Source organism: Athene noctua, chromosome 11 (genome assembly GCF_965140245.1).
Source record: "Athene noctua chromosome 11, bAthNoc1.hap1.1, whole genome shotgun sequence".
Taxonomy (NCBI): domain Eukaryota; kingdom Metazoa; phylum Chordata; class Aves; order Strigiformes; family Strigidae; genus Athene; species Athene noctua.
This window is the reverse complement of record NC_134047.1, coordinates 6073895-6097106: the sequence shown is the minus strand read 5'-3', so window position 1 is coordinate 6097106 and position 23212 is coordinate 6073895. Positions and strand designations below refer to the sequence as shown.

Below are 23212 nucleotides of genomic sequence, written 5' to 3'. Positions count from 1 at the left end.
GTTTCAGCATCCAGAGAGTCTCCTGCTGGCTCTGAGAATGGCTGATGTCATGAAACATTTCTTCCAAATATAGTAAAATGCATTATTTGGACTTTCTATGTTTGATCCAAGTCCTGGAAGATTCAGCAGAAGTCTCCACTGACACTGAATGACACTCCCATGTAAGCTGGTGACTCTGCAGCTGCTTTATAACCTGGGCCACCTATGATGGGTAAAATAAGCAAAGAGAAGTGGGTGCAGCAGCTGTATTTGCATACTAAGGGAACGGGCATGGTTCTCCTGAATTTCCTGGCTTGTTTGGGGGGTTTTTGTTCTTTTTTTTAATTGTCTTCTGCAGGCAGACAACCATCTGTCCTGGCAGTGTAAGCACAGTCCTGGACTAGCTAGTACAGCTAAAGCTGTAGCCAAACAAAAACCCATCTAAATGCTGAATTCTTGGAGAGAAAAGAAATCTGATTAGTTTCCAAGTTTTATTTTCTTTCTTTTGGAAGTATTTTTGCAGAGCAGAAAGGGAAAGTTTTTCACTCTATTGCTTGAAAAACACTTTGAAGTTGGGTCCTTTGCCAAAAGCCTGTTGACAGTAACGTGAGTTTTGTTGATGCTCACTGGCATCATGTATTACTCGGGAATATTTAAAAGCTCTCTGAAAGCTTCCCAAGACTTCATTAACATTTGATTTCTATCTAAGTGAGCAAGAAATATTACTGTGTCTTTTTTGATTTTGGTGGACCGTAGAATCATAGAATATGGATAGGCAGCAGAGAGCAAGTTCAGTGATTTACCTGCCTCTTAGGGCACGCTCCCCAGTCCTGGTAGAAATCCCAGAAGTCTGACAAAGAAGGCATCTCTTTCTTTTTAACAACCAATCTGACATCACCTTTTGTTGCCACCATTTCCATATCTGCTCATTGTTCATCTAGTATCTGGAAAAAATGAAATTATGGATAACCTCAGAGTTTCATTTCACAGATATTTCCTGTAGATGCAAATCATCATCACCCTTTTTCCTATCTTTTATAGTTATTCCTACTTTTTTTTTCCCAATTTTAAATTGAGAGGTTTATCTGAAATATTGAGATTTCTCATAATCATTCTCTACCTAATAGCCATGACAAAGTGTCTAACCCCCTTTTTTCTTCTTGTCCTCAGGAAACCCACTGACTGTGGCCTGCAAGGCTTTCTTTGGATTCAGTGGAGAATCGGGCCCCATGATCTACTGGATGAAAGGGGAAAAATTCATAGAAGAATTAGAAGGTCACATTAGAGAAGGCGAAGTCAGGTACTTTGTGGAGTATTTACTGTTAAAACATGGTATGTCCTGAAAGCCTGTTGGGTTTTTTTAAACAGGTTTTTAATCGAACGCAAAACCAGTTTTCTGTCTAAAGAGTGATGAATGACTTGGAACCAGGGCAGCGTGAGTTGCTCCCTCTCCTTTCTAGTGAATAAACTCTAAAGACATAGTAACTGTCTATGTGCCTGAAAATCTGTTATCAAATTCCCCTGCTGGTAGGGGAAGCATCTCTTGTGTGTTCTGGGGGTTGATTTTAGCCCTCTGTGGAAACGATACTGTCCAATGCAACTGCCCCTTGGGGCAGTCCTTGGCAAGATGACATTCATTTCAGCATCAGTGTTAATCTTAAAGATGAATGGTCTCCTGTCAAAGTCACCATACTTTTTCTCTTCTACTGAAGGTCTTGTGTGCCTGTGATACAGCTCTCAGTATGCCTTAACCAGGGCTTTCAAAGGGCAGCATTTGTTCCTCCAGGCTTAACACTTAAGGGAGAGAAGGAAGTCACTGTGTGATGATGTCCAATATCTAACTTGTGCTTGGCTTGTTCCACATGCTGGTTATCATCTGCTGTACCAGTTGTAAGAAAAACAAACACTTGTAGCCCTATGAACTTTCATGGAATTTGCACCTAATAGCATCTTCTTTTCTTCTTTGGTTAATACTTACCTGATTAATAGCTCTTTGAGGTAATATATGGATATACTCCAGACAAGGTGGTCCCAGCTGCTATACACGATGAATGTAGATTATAAAGAAAGACAAGGTCTTTGCACCTTCCATTGCACATTTTTTTGGTCTCATTTCTGAGTTGTTTGTTTCTTGTAAAAGTGATTTTGGAAAGCAGGCATAGAGAGAGAGATATTCTTTTGCTTTATTACTTGATCAATAATTTGAAGTTCAGCCATTTAGCCACTAGTTATTAAGAGATACTAAAATAACTGACCTAACATTGCACTTTAATTGTATACAGATTAAATTTATCATATGGTGCCAGAATGGCTTTAAGTGTACAAGCCTCTTTTGGGCTTCTGACCACAAAATACAATTATTGGAAACTTCTGCCATTGCAAGTAATCAGCATTTAACGACATTGTGTCCTCTCTGGGGTATATATATGAACAGAGTGATTTTGGTCATGTTCTTCTGCATCAGAAGAACAATTTGAGGTTTTTATTTAAAGAGCTCTCCAGCTCTAGCACAGTTCAAAACTTTTCCTCTATGTGCAAATGTTAGTGAAATTGAGTTTGAAAAAAGCTGTATTTGTCCTTCATTGTGTCATCTACACATTCCCATTTCAAATTAGTTTTGTAACAACTCCCTTTTCTCACTCTGTTAAAATGCTTTGACTCAGTTTACAAACTCGTCACTATTCAGTGAATCTTCTCTTCAGCAAAGCTACTTACCACATACCTATAACCTCCTGTGCATCACAGCCAGCATTGAAAACATTGCATTTACCAAAACCTGCTGCATCATTACCAGCAGTGCCACAGTCCATCCCTTATTTAATTTAGAAGTAGCTATGACAACTGCAGTAGTAACTTTTTGCAAATGTTTTTTTCACAGTAACAGCTCTTGTTTATGTGTCCCATTACAGGTATGCTGCTTCAGGGAAACTGAGCAGCACTAACTGTTCTATCAGTGCCCTGAGCCATCCTGCATCTTCCACCCAGTCCTATTTATTGATGTATTTCAAAAAATGTCATGTATGTTTCGAATGTGATGAGCCATGGTGAACTTGCTGGTTAGATGCTTTTCCCGTCAGTTTGCTTCTATATGATATTATCAGCATGTTTCTGTTAATGTTGAGGCACTAACAAGCAATTGGGAATTGTTACAGCCAGGCCAAGATAACTCCATGGGTTGGACCTTTGGAAAATATCGAATGTTTTGATTCTTCATCCCCTCTCTTGAATTATTTCACAAATTTAGTAGCACTCTGAATTTTTGGTGCTGTCCTTACCCTGAACTGTACCCATCCATTGTGTTGCTGGATTTGCTGTGTATGATGAGAGCTCAGGTTGCAGATCAATGCAGTGTGGGAGTACAAAGCAGCCATTCCTAGTTTGCATCCTCTAGCATGCAGAGTTACCAGTCAATTAGCGTGCTGTTATGAAAGCACTGAAATAAGGATGCACATGACTTGAGCATTTCTGTTAAAATCAAACCCGTGAAGCTGTTTTTTTGGTAAGCAGACTTCACCATGACTAATATATGTGTAGCTCTGGGCTTCTCATTATTTATTAGACCTTGTCATAATAAAAAGTAACTAATCAGCATTGCAGGACTCAGAGGTGATGACCCCCCTCTCTAACCTGCCTCCTTGCCTTCCCTCAAATTAAGTTCCCCAGATGTTAGACATGCAAGGAGAAAGAGACTTTGCTTGCCAGGTGGGTTTTTCACAGTGGTAATAAAAATGTCATGCAAACTGAACCAGGGCTATTAAAGAAGGAATCAGTGTCTTTAAGCCTGCCTGAAGAGTTGTCAGTTGTACCTAATTATCAAAGGAGCCCACAGCAAATTCTGACACTGTCTCTCTGCCATGGCAAAGAAGTATTTTTCAGGCATATATCTTAGTCTCCCAGCTACCTATGAGTTGCTTCATTTTCTTCTTCAGGCAACACTGCAGAACAGTTTGCAGGTGCCTCATAATGCTCAACTTGTAGAGCATGTTTGTCCTTTTTTCCCCTCTCTTCTCCATTTTTAAAGTGGAAATAGCTGAACTCATTCTGGAGGCATGAAAAGAAGTGAAAGGAGATATTTTGAACTGCAGCCTTATTTCTTCCTCTCCAATTAATTTAACATTCTGCTTTTTCACCCACAGAAGTCAACTGATGGTTGCAAAACACACAGACAAGATGAGGATGTTGTATTCTGTTAGGAGGGGATGCTGAGAGAGGGAGGCAGAATTCCCATCACTGCCTGGCTAATGTGCTGGGTAATTTGCTGACAAGTATGGAAATGACAGCCCTCTCCTGAAAAGCTTATACTACTCAAGTAGACAATTTTTGGGCAGAGAATGAGAAACATGATGCACGAAAGTGAGAGGGAAGATCTCTGTGCTGTGTTGTTAGTTGAACTACTTTTCGTTGGAGAGGTACTTATGTATACACGTATCTGTCCTTTCATCTACAGACTGTCATTAAGGTCTAGAAAGAAGGGACCAGAGTTCATATTCCTGTTCACAGTCCAGATCCTCAGCTATATAGAGAATAAAAGTCTCCTTTTTATAAGTCTTAGCTTGCATGCAAGTTAGTAAAGGTTTCGAATTAATGCCTTGGTCTTGCAAAGAGACCCAGGTGAAGCTTTCTTGTGGTCTTTACATCTGTGATCATACAAAGCCTGAAAATTTTAGGAAAATGTAGTTTCAAAGGAAAAGTATTTTAACTTCACATTCAACTTAGTGCATAAGTGCATCAGGAAAATCTGACAAAAGATTTAAAAAAACCGAAACATGGGATTTTTCTCAGAGAAAACAGTTGTATTCTGAAATCATGTTTTTGGTTTTAATTCACATTTTCTTAACTGAAAAATAATCAGTAGACAAAATGTTTTGTTTCAGATCAGATTAAATGCTTCAACTTGAACAGAAAGAAAGCACTGGGTATTTTTTTTACTTCACCCACCTTTTCTCTCTCTCCACCCATCATGTTTGTTGTGAGTTGTCAAGCACCATTGATTTACCTATATATTAAATGGTGTAATTACTCTTACAATTTGTTCATCAAACCAGAAAAAAGAGCTATTATTTTCTCAACTTGTGGGAGCTGGCGTGTGTTGGCAGCGTTGCTGGCAACAACTTAGATAGGGACAGAGCTTCATCTTCTGGGTGTGCGGCAAACACTGTTGCAGCTTTAAGTTCTTACTCACTGATACAGTATTCCTTTTCTAACCCCAAAATATTGTGCTCAATGTTCTCTGAAACAACGGCAAAATGCAATCAATCAAAGGCTGCACACATATTAAAAAAATATAGGTGACCAACTGTGTATTTCTGTGACAATAATAAATCATTAGCTGTAGAGTACTGGTTAAAAGAAAAAAAAAATCAAGCAAGAATGAAAAGTTTAACACCACTAAGAGCTTTCTACACTTTGCTACCAGCATAATGCTTACGTGTCTGTCAGCATTTTCATGATAGATCCCATTCTAAAGAGTTCTCTTCCTCAGGACTGAAATTAGCATGAAAATAAGTGGAAAAAAATTCTCAGTCTAAATGCATATTCTTTTTTATGAAAGCTCTTTTTTAGCTATTCATGTATTATTTAAATGTAGGTTAGGGGTCAATTGTTTTGTTTTAAATAGATTCAGAATAATAGTTCAGTTTATCTTAATTGTAATCTGTCTTCATTTTTTCTGCATAAAATAGTCTGATTATAATAAACACAAGACAATCTCAACATGCACTGAATGCTCCAGATCAGTGTACCAGGTATCTTTTCTGTTAATGTTTTTATTTGTTCCTTGCAGCATGATTTGTAGGCCAAAATTTGTGGAGCATATTGTTTACCGATAAAGTCTACCCTGAGTTTAAAATATTTTGCTATATATACATATGGAATATTGATAGGTAAATGAGAATTGATTTATCTGACCCTAATTATTTAGACTGATTTGAGCCTGCAAACAGATCAGGCTGTGTTGGGAGGTTTCTTTTCTGGCCAGAAATGATGCAAATTTAACCTTTCTTGCATTGTTTTCAGCACTTTAACTGAGGGCCGAAATAATAAAAACTGCAAAAATACACAATAAATGAAAGTGAATTTGCAAAGAAGTTCCAATCAGAATTTCCAAATGCAACATACATGTCCATAAACTAATGTTTTTCCACTTGCTCTTTTGCAAGTTACACAGCCATAGTGAAAGAGGCTGAATTGTTGTGGATGCTGTGGTACATCTTCTGAGTTTTGTCAGGTCACACAAGACTGTGTTCTGTATGAAATCTTACTGTAAGCGTGGTTTATAGCAGTCAGGGTTGCATTTTTGATTGTCTAGTGTAATGCCCTCATACTTTGCTTCTGATGTGTTTTCAAATTTGAAGTTCCATGTTACATGAAATAATGTACATAAGAAAATGTGTGTGCACATTGCAAACCCCCAAACAACTTTGGTTTATAGTAGAGAAGTTTTGGGCTTCTTGTTGAAAAATTTAAGCTCTCCAGAAGCAGTTTCCATCCAGCACAAATAGCACTCTGATTAATTACTTTGTGCCCAATTGCCTCCCTTCAGTCTCTGGAGAAAATCTTTCTTTTTTGGTGAACCTGGACCTTATTTATACCTTTACTTCTTAATGGAGTACACTGTCTTTTCAGAGAAAAGATTCACTGAAGTGCTATGTGCAATGGTGAGTTCACAGGCAACTGTGAGGGCATCACACATTTTATGTTTCCTCTCTTGCAAATTATGCAGCAGTACACTAACAGGATTAAATTAATCTGGTAGATTTTACTTGATGTTACCTTTCCTTATTCAAAGGACCAGTAACTTTTTCTTAAGCAACGGATAAAAAGCTTTTTGGGAGAATAGGGCATTGTATTTTTAGACTTAATGTCAGCATCAGAAAACACTTGCATTTACTCTGCATTCTTTTTAATGTTCACATTAGAACAATGACATGAAGAGACTGTACCTCTGGCCTGAAAGTCTGTTAGAACTTTCTATTCCCTCTGTGGGGATTTTGCATGTCTCCTCTGTCCTCTCAAAGGAGCAGAGAGCTCCTGTTCTTGACACTGTTCCGTTTTAAAATCAGGATCTAGCCCCAGAAAACAGAGGAAAATTCCAGAATAGCACAGCTCCTTTCATTGGTTTTCCAGACTGCATTAAAATGTATCACAACACCCAGCCTTGAAAATATTGCCTTATCATTTGCTCAGTGATGGCTTAGTAGTGCATATTTCCTTCTCTGGAAAGCGAGTATTTATTGCTTCTTTTAAAATAAACACTGTTTTAACATTTCATTCTGGTGAAGCGGAGGTAAACAAGCCACATGCAATCGTTGCACTTGTAGCCACTCTTTCTACACTTGATTCAGGTCCTTGCTACAGACATCAGAGAGAAAAAGGCTTTTGGTTGCCATGAAAGATGCCTCTGTGAAGTCTCTCTCAGGCAGCTCAAGTGTCTTTCTCTAGGAGTGAAGGAGGCCAGGAACACCGTGTATCTTGTGCTGAGAAATCATGGTTCTTTGGGGAATCTTCCACCCGTATTAATTCAGTTAAGCCAAGACCGTATCATTCCTTTCAGACTCCTCAGAGAACATCTTGGAGAAAAAGAAGTCGAATTGACATTGATCTTTGATGCTGTAGAGGAGGCAGACCTGGCTAACTATACGTGTCATGTGGAAAACAGAAATGGACGGAAACATGCCAGTGTTCTTCTGCGCAAGAAAGGTAATTCTCTTTATTTAATTATCTGTACTCTCACCTGCCTTACAGCAACAGGGCAGCCAGTAGCAAAGGTCCTGCTGACCTCTCTGAGCCAGGCTGGACTCCTGTGTGCCTACTTGGAGCTAAAGTATGTTTGTGTTACGGCTTCAGTTTACAATTTGTGAAAAAAATTCATTAATTGTTCTTTAGTCTTTAGTGAATCAGCCTTGGAGGTAATGCACTTGCCTGGAATACAGCCACCCATAACGCACCAGTATAATCAGTGGAAGTATTTTGGTCTAAACAACCTATGAATTTGACCCTAATTTGACTGACTAGACCAGAGGTAATTGTGTGATGGAGTTAAAATGTGCATTTCTTAGAACTGAGGTACCTACCTCAGCACTGAGGTCAGATGTTCTTGTGTTTCTCCACTTCCTGGCTTTGCTGTTTAAATTGAAAGCTTTAAACAGTTGCCATGCATTTTGATTTCTAAGTGCATTGGGTATTAGAACATTGCAGTGGGAGCTACAAATCAATGGAGAATTGCCCCATCATGGTTGGTTTGCCTGGTACTGTACCTGGAATTGGGAGTACCGCTACTGATAAGTTATTGTAGCAGAAAGGAAACTGTTTGTGTTTGAATGTTCCAAATTAAAAGGTGCTACTATGCTCTGCTGTTTGTAGTAGTCATTATTGTAAGGAGTGTAACGGTATCTCATTACAGTTCTTAAGCTGTTCGTTCAATCACCTCTCCTATTCATAAGTAGGGTGACATTTAAATTTGATGGTCACCATCTCTCTCAGGTACAGTGTATTAGGTGGTACAAAAGCTGTAAGACAGTAACTGTTGGGAAAGCAAAGGAAGGTTACACACTCGGGATAAAGACGTAGTGTGAAACCACAGAGCCATCAGCACAGGAGATTGAAGAGTTAATACATTGTCCAGATCTCTGCCATTATTCTTGGCTCTAAATTAATTTACCAAAAGACGAGAAGAGGTGTTTTCACAAGGCAGGGGAAACTTTTGGGTCAATGTCCTCTTTTTTTGCTATTCTTTCAAGTGACCCACAGGCTATATGTGTGAAAGTACAGTATGCAGTCCTGTCAAAATCAGTTGAATCAAGTCCTACTTACACAGTTTCCTCTATACATGAGAGTTTTATGTCCTCCCAGAAAGAAGGGCATAACAAGGTTATATTTTAAGCTGATAAGGATAAAACAGAGGATGGAAGGTGCGAACCACCCTGAGAAGCAAGGGCCTGCGGTTGTGGTGTGGAACACACACAAATGTATATTCAACATCTAAACTGACAGGACGTCACAACTTAATTAAGGAATCTGGTCATCGTGATAAAGGATTAGCCTCTTTAGTGCAAAAAGTGTTCTGCCTTTCCATCCACTGAACCTCATAAATATACAAGTGATAGTAAGTATATCTGTGTTGACACTGTTAAATGTTCAGCTGTGTTGCATATATTAGAATAACAAGCTAGTTTTATTTATAACAAGAAAATGCAGATATTTCAGAACTCTGCTGAAATTATGGAAGAAGCACTGCTGAATACAGAATTTGGAGGTGGAAAGGATCACTTCTCAGATACTATTTCATTTCTGTCTGCACTGTGGCTGTAGAAAGTTTATATTCCCCTCATGCATTCTCAGTAGTTGATTTTCAAGTTATTAAAGTGTCATTTAAAATAACCACAGTATTTTCACTGTGTCCTTTGACTGCCTGTGCCATTGTCCTGTTTGTTATTTATTACTAATACTTGACCAAACTTTTCTTTTCTGCAACATGATATAATTACTTCTAATCCAAGCTTTCTCCATCTTGAATTTGACTGTAGAGTTACATGAGCTAGGATATACTACTGTATTTACTGACCTGTGACAAGATTTAGGGCAGGACTGGTACAAAGCTGTTAATCAGCATCTTGTGTGTGTGTCAAAGAAGGGATCATGGATTCCAATTGTAATGTGCCGCGGCTTTCCAGATGCTGAGGCGCTTGGGAAAGGTAAAGAGGAAGCACAGATGTCTCAGCCAGATAAATCCCCCTCCCTCCAAAGTCTTACCCGTTAAGAACTGCATTATCCCTGTTCAGCAAGAGGTGCCTGTAGCTCTGTTTTGTCTCCAGATTATCACATGCTGTAGGTGATGTCTGCCCTCTGTTCAGAGGTGTGATTGCAGCACATCAGGTTTACTCAGGCTAGCATGAGTCCTGCTAATCTAGGAAATCTTGGATTAACAAAACAGGAACAAGCCTCAAATTCAAGTTATCTCTGTAGTATAAGAGTTTCTAGAGTTAGTTCTTGTTTTGACATCAGGTGGCTATTTTTAAGCACATAATTTCCTTTAAGGAAGAAGAAGGAACTGTTCAAATATTTAAGGTAAAATATGTCGAAGTATTTGGCTGTATTAGTAGTACAGTCCTCACAAATGCTTTCAGAAAATGCAGGAGTGCTGTCTGTCTGCTGTTAGCCCCAGAGCATGCATCATCATTTAGGATTTTTTTTTTTTTTTCAACTGAAAAAGAACCAAATTCAGTTTCAAACACCCAAAGCTGCCAATGCAATGACAGAATCAGGCACGCTCCTGAGACCTCAGTACCACTATCATATTCTTCTTTACTGGCTTAATTCAAGACCACATTGTAATTTGCTTTCAAGTAGTTCAGAAATAAGTTCTGGACAATCCTGGGTTTGTTTTTATTTTTTCTCCATGCTGTCCTAGCATGTTTGGAGCTCAGATTACTTGGAAACACAATATACCCACTTGTCCCTTAGTTGTGGAAATAGTTCAGGATTCTCTTCAAATGAATTTGAAAAAAATCCAGTATTTTAGTGTTGAAGTCTACATAGTCTATAATATAACTATCTTGGAACATGAATAACTTGTCAGGAACTGCAGAATAAAATCAAGCCACACTTTTAGTGAAAAGAAGCAATGAATTTAGATAAAAGTAAATATTATAATGATGTTTGCTCACCATTTATTTCAAGGAGGCTGTCTTTATTCAAGACATGCAGGAAACTAATTTTGGAGGGTTTTTTGATACTGATATAGTACTTAATGATGAGGAACCTTCTAAAATATTTTTGCCTCTCATTTATTGAGTGTTTATGAGACTTATAGTATTTTAATGACCATAATCCTCTGTGATACATTGTTGCTAAGTCCTTCTATATTATTTTTATTTTACATCATTAGAAGCTATCAGGATATTATTATTTACTAATTTTTAGTCACTGTTATAGCACAAAGCCCAAATTCAACTCCTTTCCTAATGTTGGGTGTGCTGCCTTCCCTGCTGACCTCAGTGAGGACCACTTGAGGAGTAAGGCATTAATCAGAGTCAGAGACTAAGATCTGGAGTAAGCAATAAAACTGAATGTTCTGGAGTTTTCTCCATTGCCTTTAACTTGGAATGGAAATAAGGAGCCCAAAAGCCAAGGCTTTCTGCCTCCTTATGTCTGGAATCTAGGAGAGTTTATGGGGCAGCAGGATAAAGACAGGACATAAAAAGCAGATCCATTCTGCCTTTTGAGCTGGGTTTTGTGGTTTTGCTCAATAACCCGCCATTCCCCAAAAAAGTGGACACAGGTCTGTGACCCTGTGTAGGCTGCAAGTCATCAAGGCTCAGCATCTTGTCTCCTTCCAAGGTGGCAGCTTTGCCATCATCTCACTTTTCTCACTTTTCTTTTTCAGGGAAAAAGTAGTTTTTTCCCTGAAAAGTGATTTTAACCAACTCTCTTCTCCATTTGACCAGAGTTATCCCCAGAGCATGTGCTAACTTTATCATGCACTGTAATAAAAGTCCCATGAATTCCCTGTATTCTTAGAGAGGTTGAATAGCTATTGCAATAGACTTTTCCCATCTATTAGTCCATGACTTCTTACCAGACAGACATCAGAGATACTGTAAACTGGGAATAGCTTGACATCTGCTGTTAATTATTGAAATACAAGGCATGGCACCTCAAGAATAACCCAAAAATACACAACTAATTTGCTTTTTATCTTGAAAATGGCACAAATGACATACCAGTAATTTTTGCTGACCTAAGTTTTAGAAGTGTAAAGATCACAAAAACTTTGTCTTGCCTGTATTACAGTTTTTACATCTTTGCGTTGTATTTGTCACAGCATCTTCATGACGCCTTACCTAAACTAATATAGGCTGTTAGAGGTCACTGTTGCCAGATTGTCATCTTTTGTGTTTTATGGCTTAAGTAATAACACAAGTGGTGTTATGATCAATATTGTGTTCAGAGGACATTTCAGGCTAAAGAGCAATACTGTTAAAGTATGTGTCTTACATCAGGTTGAGCACTGGACTGGTATTCAAGGTTTTTGATCCCATTCTGGCATGGATTTGCTGAATGACCATGAACATGTTGCTTCACTTTTCTATCCCTCTGTCTCCCCAGCTTAAAAGGCGGATAATTGCATTTGGATAAATTTGCAAAGTTCTTTGATGCAGACTGCTTGTGATGTTTCCTAACAAAAGCATCCCAGTAGAAAATTTTAACTAGCCCTAGTTCCCATTAAAGTATAATGTGTACTACACAAATATGTAAGAACTCCGTTAGCAGCCGTCACAACTCAAACAAAGTGGCTGTTAGCAGCTTGATGTGTGCTTCTGATTTCTCATGTTATTTTGGGCATTCTGGGTACTCAATTCATTCTCCAGTGATTCAGCTGAAGTCCTGGCTTGGCAGCTCACATCAGCTTATCTACTGGCTTCACAAATATAAAACAAAATTGTAATAATTTTGGGGCACTGGAGCCTCCCAAATGGGGTACAGTATGTCTAGTATATCTGTTCTCACATGCTCCATACAGCATTTGATGCACTCTGCCAATACAGAAGTTTCAAACTCCACAAGCTCATTAAAAGTTGATTGATCCTCTGCGTAAGATCACTACATAATTCCCTTGTAGAAGAATCATGATTATAGCCTCAATTGCATTCTGGATGGTGATTTCCAATGGGCAGTAGATGGAGTAAATGGGTAAAGTTAAGTAATAGATAATGAGCAAAACAATTAGGCATCCTCAGTGTTTCAGTGGTTATAATTGGAAGCTGCACAATTTTCTGTGGAGTTGTACAGTGGATTAGAGCAAATAAAGCCTGGAAAGATCATAACGTTTTTGTCTTTTCTTGATAATTTTAGATTTGATCTACAAAATAGAACTTGCTGGCGGACTGGGAGCCATCCTTCTTCTGCTTATTTTGCTCGTGACCATCTATAAGTGCTACAACATAGAGTTAATGCTGTTCTACAGACAGAACTTTGGAGGAGACGAAGCAGCTGATGGTAAGCAGTTGCTCAGGACACTCAATATATGCTATGGATATATTTCAAAGACCCAAAGTGATGAAACTTCTAGACTGAAATGAATCCCAAAAGATAGCTGCTGCCTAAGTTCAAGCTACTAAGCACCCAACAATGTAAAGCCCTAAGACTTTCTCCCAGATCCCCCTGAAATCCATAAGTCTTTTCACTGAAATGTCACCGGGCCATGCCATAAGCAAATGGCAGTCAGAAGGATTGCTCATGAGCCTTGTAGAAGCTTGAATGTCATTTGTGAACTGATTCCTCGGGAGAACTCTTCATGTTCATGTGTCTCAGTGTTGCATACACCCCGCATCACTTCTCCTGAGATCCGTGCTGTACGTGGGCAGCCCCTTCACCAGGTATTTTTCATTAAACATCTCCACTGAATTGTCTTCAGGCTGCCAGATAACTTCAGTAACTAGTGAGAGGCGATTGTTACTGAGGCTAACTAGTTACCCCAGTTAATTGGGAGACTGTAAACAACTTAGTGGAAATGTACAGCTTGCCTGGAGAGTATATTTAGGAATAAACTAGGTTGTTTTTCAGTATTCTTCCCCCCGCTTCCCTCTCACTAGCATGTATTCTGTTTGGCGCCTGAAGCTAAACATGTATTTTTAAATTGAAGCTTTAATTCTCCTGAATATAGAACATTTCGGCTCCTATGAAGCTGGAGTGAGCCCTGGTAAACTAAATCCAAGTGCTTTAAATCCTATTATTATATTCTTAACACTTCTATTATAGCATAATTAATACGTTCTTAATATGCATGTAACTAGTATCTGTTAAAGATCTGAAGTACAGTATTCAAGTACAGGTACTTTTCATAGCCCACTGCAACACTTATGAGTCATGTAGGCAGTCTGGAATGGTATATCTAGAAACAGTAACGTGTTTGAAAAAAGGGCAGGAAACACATTTACCCCTATTGTACCAAAGCAGGGTGCAGTTGCACAGACATGTTACTTTCTGCAGTCAGCGTTACTGTTATCAAAATAATAAATGTTTCTGTTTTAACACTGGATAGATGTGGTGGGAAAATGTTTCGCTATAGTGAAATCCATAGAAGTTTTGGGGAAGGGGTGGAATGACATCCAGGGGATTTTAGAATGTGGAATGATAAATAGCAGGAATAGAGGTAGAAAACTTCCTCTTTCTCAATCTTCATGAGTAAGTGGGAAAACCTAAAATTACGCTTTTTTCATACTGAACAACACTGCACAGTATTTATAGTGATATCTAGGAGAAAGTGAAGGGTGAGATTATGTGTCTAACACCTTGGGATTATATGAACATAACATCCCTGGTTCACACCAACAAAAAGTGACCCAAAGTGGTAACTTTTCCAGATTGCTCCAATTAATTTATCTCATGTTTTCAGTGTGAATCTTCTGCATTTTCAGTCGTGTAACTTCCTTAGTTCAATCACTTTTTAATTTATGAAACAGTATTATTTTCTAGTTGTTTAGAGGAAGCCCCATGAGAACGTAGGGGATTTTGCGTGCGTGTTAATTCTGAAAACAACCTTTTATTTTTTGCACCTTTGTGTCTCACATATATGGGGATGTTTCTTTCTACTTATGTAGGCTATAGTGGGAACATACAGAGCTCCCATGAGCGGTCAGCTGTATCAATGCAATTGCAGGGTCATTTTCTATTTATACATGTATTTCTTTAAAATGGAAGATTTGGAACTCAACAGATTGGCTTTGTTTCTATTTCTAAAAATAACCTGTATCGGCAATGTTGGATGCATTCATTTCCTGTGTGGTGCATAGCATTGTTTTTAGAGAAAACGATACTGAGGATTAAGAGAAGCCATTTAGAAAACGGCTCCAAACAGTGCTGCATCCAGAGCACACAGAGCAGGCAGTGGGCAGGCGTGGATAGGTCCTTCTGCTGTGTCCTCTGTGTGTGCAGCTTGTGAAGAGGCTGTAGAGATGTAACACAAGCGTACAGCCTCACAGGAGCCTGGAGGAACTGGTTCTGTCTACGTCTTGCTTACTTGTGTTGTGAATGGAGGTGACTGGAGAGGGCAGCTGTACCCACAGAGCTGGAGGGGGCAGAAGCTCAGGACTGCTTGCACACAATCCCTGCACGGCTTTCACGCTGCTTTATAACCGGGCATGTCAGTGCTCTGGGGTTTGCTGTGCTGCCTTTGCAGAGCTCTCAAATGTTTGCAGGGATGTTTGCCTCTCGGGTCACTTGGTGGCTGGCTTCTCTTAAAGGGTTTTGGCAGGCTTCATTATGGACAGTGTAGCAGGTTTTGGACAGGCTTCCAAAGCCAACTGGCCTTTATTTCTTTGCTGTTTGTTCTTCTGTCATCTTTCCATCAATAACTACTATTTTTGTATGCTGTTGATTTCAGAAAAGTATCAGCAAGCCAGGTGGACATCCTTGTATACAGCTACGGTGAAACTAGGCAAATTGCCTTTTACAATTGTATAATTATTCACATGCTTTGTCTGCAGCTCTGACCCTCACGGGTCTGGCTATGTGTCAAGAATTATGAGAAAGTAACCATCATTTTGAGGTCCTCAAGGAATGTATTGTATTATGATTAGCTATTTTTTCTTTTTATCGGAATATATTGATGATTCTTAACTGCTTTAATCATCTTTCATGTGCGCTATTCTTTACGGATAATTGGTACTCGGCTATCTTCCATTCATGCAGTTTTGTCCTCACAACATTAACTATTTGATTTTTCATTTTCTGTAAATAATGGCAGCTGTGCTCTTCCCTGGAGACTGAATTACTGAAGGTTGACTTTTTCAATATATTATTTTCCATAACTGCAGAGGAATAGCAAAGAGAAATGGCACTAAGGCAGTCTGATCCCAGCGTGGATCCCAAGCATGATAGTGGTGCCACACAGTGTTCCTGGCACAGTGGCCAGCTCTTAGCTCCGTGTTTCAGATGCAGAGAGCTGGAGACAAGTCCCAGCACTGTGCAGGAGGAGGAGGAGGTGTGTTGTCCTTTCTAACCAAACCACTGTGTTGCAGCCCCGCTGTCCTCATGTGGGTCCCCTCTGTCACCCACTGCCTGCCTCCACCTTTTGATGAGGCTTTTCCTCCACCCCTGAGCTACAAGGGAGGAGGGACAAGTCTGCCCCTGCACCCCGTTTGCTCTTGGAGTTACTTCTCTCTCATACTGTGAGCCCCAAGTATTTAAAATGTCCTGGATCAAGTGACCTCTAAAATTATGATACTGGTTTTAAAAACAACAAGATTTTGTGAAAAACTGCTTTGGACTGGTTGTATTTGTCCTTGTCTTCTGCATAATCAGTATTCACTGGAGTTAGGTCGTGGTTTTTTCACGATTATTTGTGCAAGTTTTCTTTGCTCAAAACTTTCCAAACTTTTGAGCCTCAAAAACTTTTCCAAGCTCAAAACTTTCACAGAACCATAGCACTCCTGAGGTATAGGAGTTGAAAGATTTCCATTAGCAATATGTACAGGGTTAAAATAAAAAGTTCCAGCTTTAGATTTGTATCGGAATTTTGCCCATGGTCTTTTCAGATGAAGCAGAGTCATAACTAGCTCAACATGCAGAAGAGAACTGAAAGGATATCCTTTGTCTGGATCTGAAATGTTTCTCTGTGGAAGCCAGATTTTATGTTCCTGTGAAAAGCCCCCATTTTGTTGGGAAATGCTCGATCATTTCAAGGAATATGATTTCCTAGTACTTTAGTCTTCATAGCGCTCTTGCAAACAGAAGGCTGAACATCAATTTGTTTTCTTACAGACAACAAGGAATATGATGCTTATCTTTCATACACCAAAGTGGATCCTGATGCATTAGATTGTGATAATAATGAAGAGGAGCAGTTTGCACTTGAAATTCTGCCGGACGTTCTAGAAAAGCACTATGGATATAAGCTCTTCATTCCAGATAGGGACCTGATCCCTAGCGGAAGTAAGTATTTCTGACCTTTCAGTTTTAATTCTCTCTGATGTGTCTTTGTGAAGTGGTTGTGAGGATTGGAAAAGTTTCCTCAGTACTGCAAATTTGAGCTCTAGGTTAGAGCTTGTTCCTGCACCACTGAAATCAGAGGAAACCACCATTGATTGTAGTGGAGGTAGGAGCTGGACCTTCCTACAGGGAAGGCTGCAGCACTGCAAGCAATACTTGTAGTCCAAAATCTCTACGTCAGACGCAGGTAGCTAAGCAGGAAACTTCTGAAAAAGATGTTGTCGTTTCTGTTTTATCATTGAAAATGGGATTATTATTTTTTTTCCAGTAATTATTTGTCTACAGCAGCTTTACAAACAATCATCCTTCCCATTGTCTTTGGGGTTTTTTCCTAACTTTGAAGTCTCATAAATAGCTACAGTAGTTTTCCACTTAATGGTATAGGTGCATTTTTTCCATTAGAGTTTTGACCAAGTGTTGCATTTCTGAGCAGTGTTGTTACTGTGTAAGTAATACTAATTCTGCAGAGGACTATGTACAGCCCACTGATCTGATGCTGTTTTCCATACTGACAGTGAAATACAGTTGTCTATTTCAAATCAGCTTTGCTACCATGTCTGAAGATTCAGCAGCACCTTTGGATGTCTGTACCAACAGTTAATGCCCTCCTAGCTGTAGTTATGGCATCTCTTCTTCCAGATTAATTTCTGGACAAGTCAAAAAAGACCATGAATCATATGCATCATGTTGATGAATTTTTAATGCACAGTATGTTTGCTTTAATATCACATTTATTTGAAATGCTACCCATGTGAGAAATAAGCTTTTTAAATTAATTCTGTCTGCAAATCACTTCCATGAAAAATATTAGAAGAGAATGTGAACTTCTCTCTGTATATGCTACTGTATAGGAAATACGAACAAGAAAACAAAGCAATGGCTGTGCTGGAGCAGATGTCCCCAAACATGAAACAGCTAGAACATGGCTGCATTAGCAACTTGCCTGCCAAAAGACTTGAAATTGCTGCCTTGCTGCTGCCAAACCCCAGTGCCTGCCCCGGAAGTTGGAGCCTACTTCTCTTGACATTTGAGGGAGCTGGAAACAGAGCTCTGAATCCTGTACCACTGAGAAAGAGGAGTCAGAGATCATGCAAAGTCCCGTGTGGTGACTTGAATTTATCACGTGCATTTGCAGCTCCTAGATTAGAGCTGCTTCCATTACTCCTTTTACCCTACCCCTGCAAGGTGTGAGTTTTACTCCCTTAGTGACATGTTTCAGAAAGGGGACTTCTGAAGGCTCATAGCCTTCGTATTACTGACAGTACAAGCAGATACTACTGAATTTTTAGATATTGTTAAGAGAAAATGCATCTTTTTGTGTTAAAAATGACAGAACTGTTGTAAATAGTTGTTTCATATCCAACAGTATAGCAGAGTTATACATAGCTATTATACAAGTGAATTAAAGAGTTTAAAGCTAGCCCTTCAATGATAACTATACTGAAGCACAGATTAATCTGAAATGAGATTCTTCTTTCCAACTGCTGTACCAGCCAGCATGGTTTTTTATTTTTGCCTATTTTTGTCGGTCAGACACTCAGCAAATACTTGTCATCACTTTGGATATTCATTAAACCTCTCCTGCAAATGTAGGGTACCTGAAAATGTCAGTTCTCATTTATGAACATTCACAAATTTAATACCTCTTTTTTCCTCTCAAACTCATTTCTTCAGTGTTATGAAAGGGCCTGATTCTAACACATGGAGATTCAAGAATGCTTAATCAGACATAATGACAATGCAGAATAAAAATGTGGTACTGAAATGAGGGCGATTTGCATGCTTTAGCTTTGAAAAAGATATGGGGGAAGGCACTTTATTTTGAGGGGGCAAGAGGGAGGGAGAGGTGATGGGGAAAGAGGGAAGACTAGACTCCTGTATTTGTAAGCTCTCTGTGTGTGCTGGAGAAGTGGAACGTGGCTGTGTTCTGCCTAATGCTCACCAGTCTTACAAGGACTTGCAGTGCTTAGTGAAGAGAGCAGTGTGTGACGTGGTACGGACCTGCTAGAAACTTCAGAGGTAAACAAAACATATTTTAGAGTGACTCTCTCAAAAAGTGGCAGATAAGACAAAATATATAGTTCTTTTGAGTAGATTTCTATAGAAAAATGGGGGCTTGATCACAGTTGTCTTCTTTATTTTAGGAAATAACCTCTTCTCACGTGTACTGCATTTCCTCGTCCTTTGGTGTAAACGACTTTCAGTGTAATGTAATGCTTTTCCACTCTCCATTCTGATGTGTTTCCTTCTATATCTTGTGTACTTAAATGTGTGTCATTCCACTAGCACAGCAAATAAGGTGTGTTTTGTAAGGCTGATTGTTTCATATAATCTCTGCAATTTTAAGGTGCTGCCACAGGAGGGTGTGCATTATTGCGCTTCTTTCCTGGCATGAGGCAAGACATAACAGCTGCTACTTGGATTGGAGAGCAAGCAAAAAATAGCTTTGTTAAAGAGTATTTCATTAACTTTCTTGCACACTTCTCTGAACAAACTAAAAAGCTGACTTCAGAAAAATTCGGGGACGAGATTGATTATGTTTTTGTCCAGCTGGTTCATCTCTAACCTCTGGGAAAAAGCTGTGATAGGCTCTGCATGTCCCTGTGCAGCTGAGGGAGAGATTACAGCCAGCCGTGCCTTAGCTGGGCCACGCGCACCCAGCAGCGAGTTCCTTCACACTGCGCACCCAAGCCCTGCGTTTCGGCTCTGCGCTGAGGACCCTCTGTTTCAGGGATGCCCATGGAGCGATCGTTGCTGTCCCTGGGAGGACAGAGGTGATGGCTGTGGGGACTGAGGCCATTTCTTCACTGTTGGGGAGCAGATCCCTGGCATCCGGAGTTCAGGTCCGATGGGCTGAGTCATGTTTTGCAGGAGGTGTTGGTTTCTGTACCCTGCCAAGATACAAATCTTTGATCTCAGTGGAGCATCTTGTCCTAGTGGGAGGACCACTGTGATGGATGCCAAGGGCCTCAGTGCTGCCCCTCACACAGTGACCAGCAAGGATCTTTGCGATGACTCTTGGTGCTGCCTGAGAGCAGCACAGATGGACCCAGCTCCCTGCACTGCCAAGGTGGAAAAGGGGCTCAAGCAACCACCACTTCCCTGCTCTTGCTCATACAGAAGCCCACGTGGCCAGGCAGGCTGGAAGATGAGAGGGGTGACAGGACATGCAGTGTGCTGGGTAAGCAAGGCCAAGTTTGTGACCCAGAATTTGAGTTGCATATTATAGGAAGTACTATAGCAGCTATTCTTTCTTATTCTTTGGTCTTAACAGAGTGAGTGTTCTTCATTCTGTCAAAGCTGACAGCACATACACCTTTCTGCCTAGGTAACTAAGGCATAATTGAACATGTTAGCCTGTATAAGGAGACTGTGAGCTCTAAGATACAGTGCAATTGTTACTAAAGTTTCTTAGCAGTTATCATTTTTTCCACCCTATTAGTTTTCAGGGTTTTTTTTAACAAACCCTTTCCCACATCAAACATTCTCAAGCCTTGTGAGCTTTTTAATTCAGTGTTAGGAGACCTGAGGACACTGAATAGTTGGAGGGAAAAATAGGAATAGTTATGTTTTTACTTGAGCCATTTTCTATCTTGCTAAGGATGATGGGTCTACAGAGAGCAAGATCTATTTGCACTTGACTCTTTTAAAATTGGGACTACATCAGAGGAAGATATTTTTCTCACATGGTTTCTGCACATTATTTTAAACCCTGAAAGTGAAGAGGTCAAAACTGTCAAGTTGGATTTTTAATACGAGCAATACAAATCTATTAGAGCATCATCTAGTTGCTCTCTAAGCATATGTGTATTTGATCTTGACAGGATTGAAAAAACACCAACAATTCACTCCAGCTCTGCCCAGGGTATAGAGATCAGGCACTGAAAAGAACAATGGTGATAGAATAAAAATCTTTGCTTTTTCCTGAAAAACGGGAGGTTGCCAGCACAACAGGGGAGTGCCTAAGGCATGTGATTAAAAGCACCCGACAGTCAATATTGCAGTTCGGGCACTTTGTAGTTTTGTCTGCCCATCTGTGTGGTTTTTTGCCTGGTGAATCCTGGGTTCCTGGATGAAGAAAACCCAGATGGACTGTGTGTCTGGCGTTCCCAAGGAGCCTTAATTAGGTATAGGACACCAGTTATGTGGAATGGGAACAGAGTACCCAGCTCTAAAAATTCCTTTCAGAAGTCCCTGGTTGTCTACTCTGTATGAATCTTAGATTTAATGCCAGGCATGGGATTCAGCAAATAACAGTTGAAAGTGGAAGAAATATGAACAAAAGCCAGAAAGGCTGGCTACCCTGTAACAGCCCACTGAAGGCCACCAGGGTGGTCAGGGAGCTGGAGCACAGAGTGTAAGAGGAGAGCCCAAAAGAACTGTATTTCTTGAAGAAAAGGCCAACAAAGACAAAGCCAAGGAATCTTACTGTTGTCTTTCTAGTGGAAAGCAAAAAGATGGAGACAGACTCTTCTCAGAGGTGCACAGTTGTTGAGCAAGAGGCCACAGGTACGAGTTGCAACACTGAAAATTCCATTTAAATGGAATGAAAAATTCTCCTCACCATGAGGGTGATCAGACACTGAAACAGAGCCCAGAGTCACTGAGAAGAAACCTCCAACCTCGAAGGTCTTCAAAACTGTACTGGACAAAGCCCTGAGCAATCTTAGCTGGTCCTGCCTCAGGCAGGGTATTGACTTGGAGGCCTCCAGAGCCCCCTTCTACCCTGTATCTTTGATTCTAAATATCCAGAATTTTGATCCCAACATCGATCAAAAGACAATTTCACCAAAAACACCCATTTCAGACACTTTAGTCTGCAAGGAGACATCCCCAGAGTTGCCATCTTTCTCCTTAATCCTTCCTTCATGTCACATACAGAAAGTCTGACAATGGCTAAGGGAGTGGTGTACTGGGAGGACAGTGTGTCATGCTGATCTCCATTATTTGTTTCTTTATGTTGAACTCGTTGGCTGTCCCTTAGCTTATATTGGGCACTCTCTGGGGAGGGGCCATCGCTCCACTCTGTGCTTCAGCAGTTCCAGCTGCATGGCTGTTCTTCTCTGAGCTAGCAGGAGCAACAGATATTTAATAAATAGGAAAAGCAAGACATGCAGTCATTTTTGTTATAATAAAGTATTCAGAGCTTGGTTTGGGAACTATTCAGTTAGGAAACCAGGACTGAATTATTCTTTTATAAATAACTTTCTCAAGTGATAGTCACATTGCCAAATGCAGAAAGGCTGGTTATTTTCAGAGCGCCAGAAACCAGCCCGTATGGGGTCGTTGGTAGATACTCTTTGGTTCTTGTGATGCTGCGGACCCTGCTTCCCAGGGTGGAACTGTTGGACTTCATATGATTTCTGGTGTTTCCCTCTCCCTTAACTGCTTCTGCAAATCTGAATCCAGTTAGTCAGTCATTTCACTGTGTAAGCAACTCTGTGTCCATGCTCTTCATTCATTTCCTTGCTCTTAGTCTGCTTGTGTATTAGACTGTCTGGGTTTCCTTCCAGCCTGTGGTTAGTGTAGCTCATTCAAGATTCAGTAGGCAGTTATGCATGATTTAACTGGAGATGGCATGCATGTCCTGGACTTCTTCAGTGCTTCAAACTACAGTTCAAGCATCATTACATGTTGACAATACTTGGTGAGCATGTATTTGCTGTCAGGTGACCTGTCTTCATTACTAAAGGGCAACCATGCAAAAACTGTTTGTTTATGGGTCTAAAAGTTCTCGCTGTCTGTACCTCCTTGGGCATTGCGTTGGACATGATACAAGTAAGTTACTGATAGAGCTACTCATAATTCTAATTTTTTGACCTATGGAAATGCATACGTTTTGAAAACAGGTTTTGTGCCATATTGCAAGGGGGGAAAAAAGGGTCGATATTGCAAATGTTCTTTTTCAATAAAATCAAGTGGGTTAATTCTAATGTTGACATTTTATTTTTACATTCTAGTTTATGATAAAATGCAATCTTTGGGAAATAAAAATTAATAATTCCATACCAATTTTGTCAAGACAATTTTTTTCTCCCCTCACAATAAATCTCATTGAAGTTGACACCTCCTGCAGCGAAAGTGAAGTTTCAGCAAAATGATACTTATCTGATGGAAATATGTTGGCCTGGAATCTTACAGTTGGTCTTAGATGGTAATGTCATTCCTGAAATCCTTGCTCAGTTTTTTTCTTGAAAGTGAAACAGAGCCATTGCCATTACTTCTTAGCTCACTGGAAAGGTAG

General features: G+C 39.9%; 1 protein-coding gene across 5 annotated transcripts in view; it reads left to right on the top strand.

Annotated features, from left to right (window-relative positions):
* The window catches only part of IL1RAPL2 (interleukin 1 receptor accessory protein like 2), a 396678-nt gene that overhangs the window by 365994 nt on the left and 7472 nt on the right, over positions 1-23212 (top strand). For all 5 annotated transcript variants that reach the window (XM_074915420.1, XM_074915422.1, XM_074915421.1 and 2 more), the window contains 4 exons: positions 1150-1279; positions 7532-7677; positions 12832-12975; positions 16741-16911. In XM_074915420.1, the coding sequence (XP_074771521.1) occupies positions 1150-1279; positions 7532-7677; positions 12832-12975; positions 16741-16911 (591 nt within the window). The remainder of the gene's footprint in view (positions 1-1149; positions 1280-7531; positions 7678-12831; positions 12976-16740; positions 16912-23212) is intronic.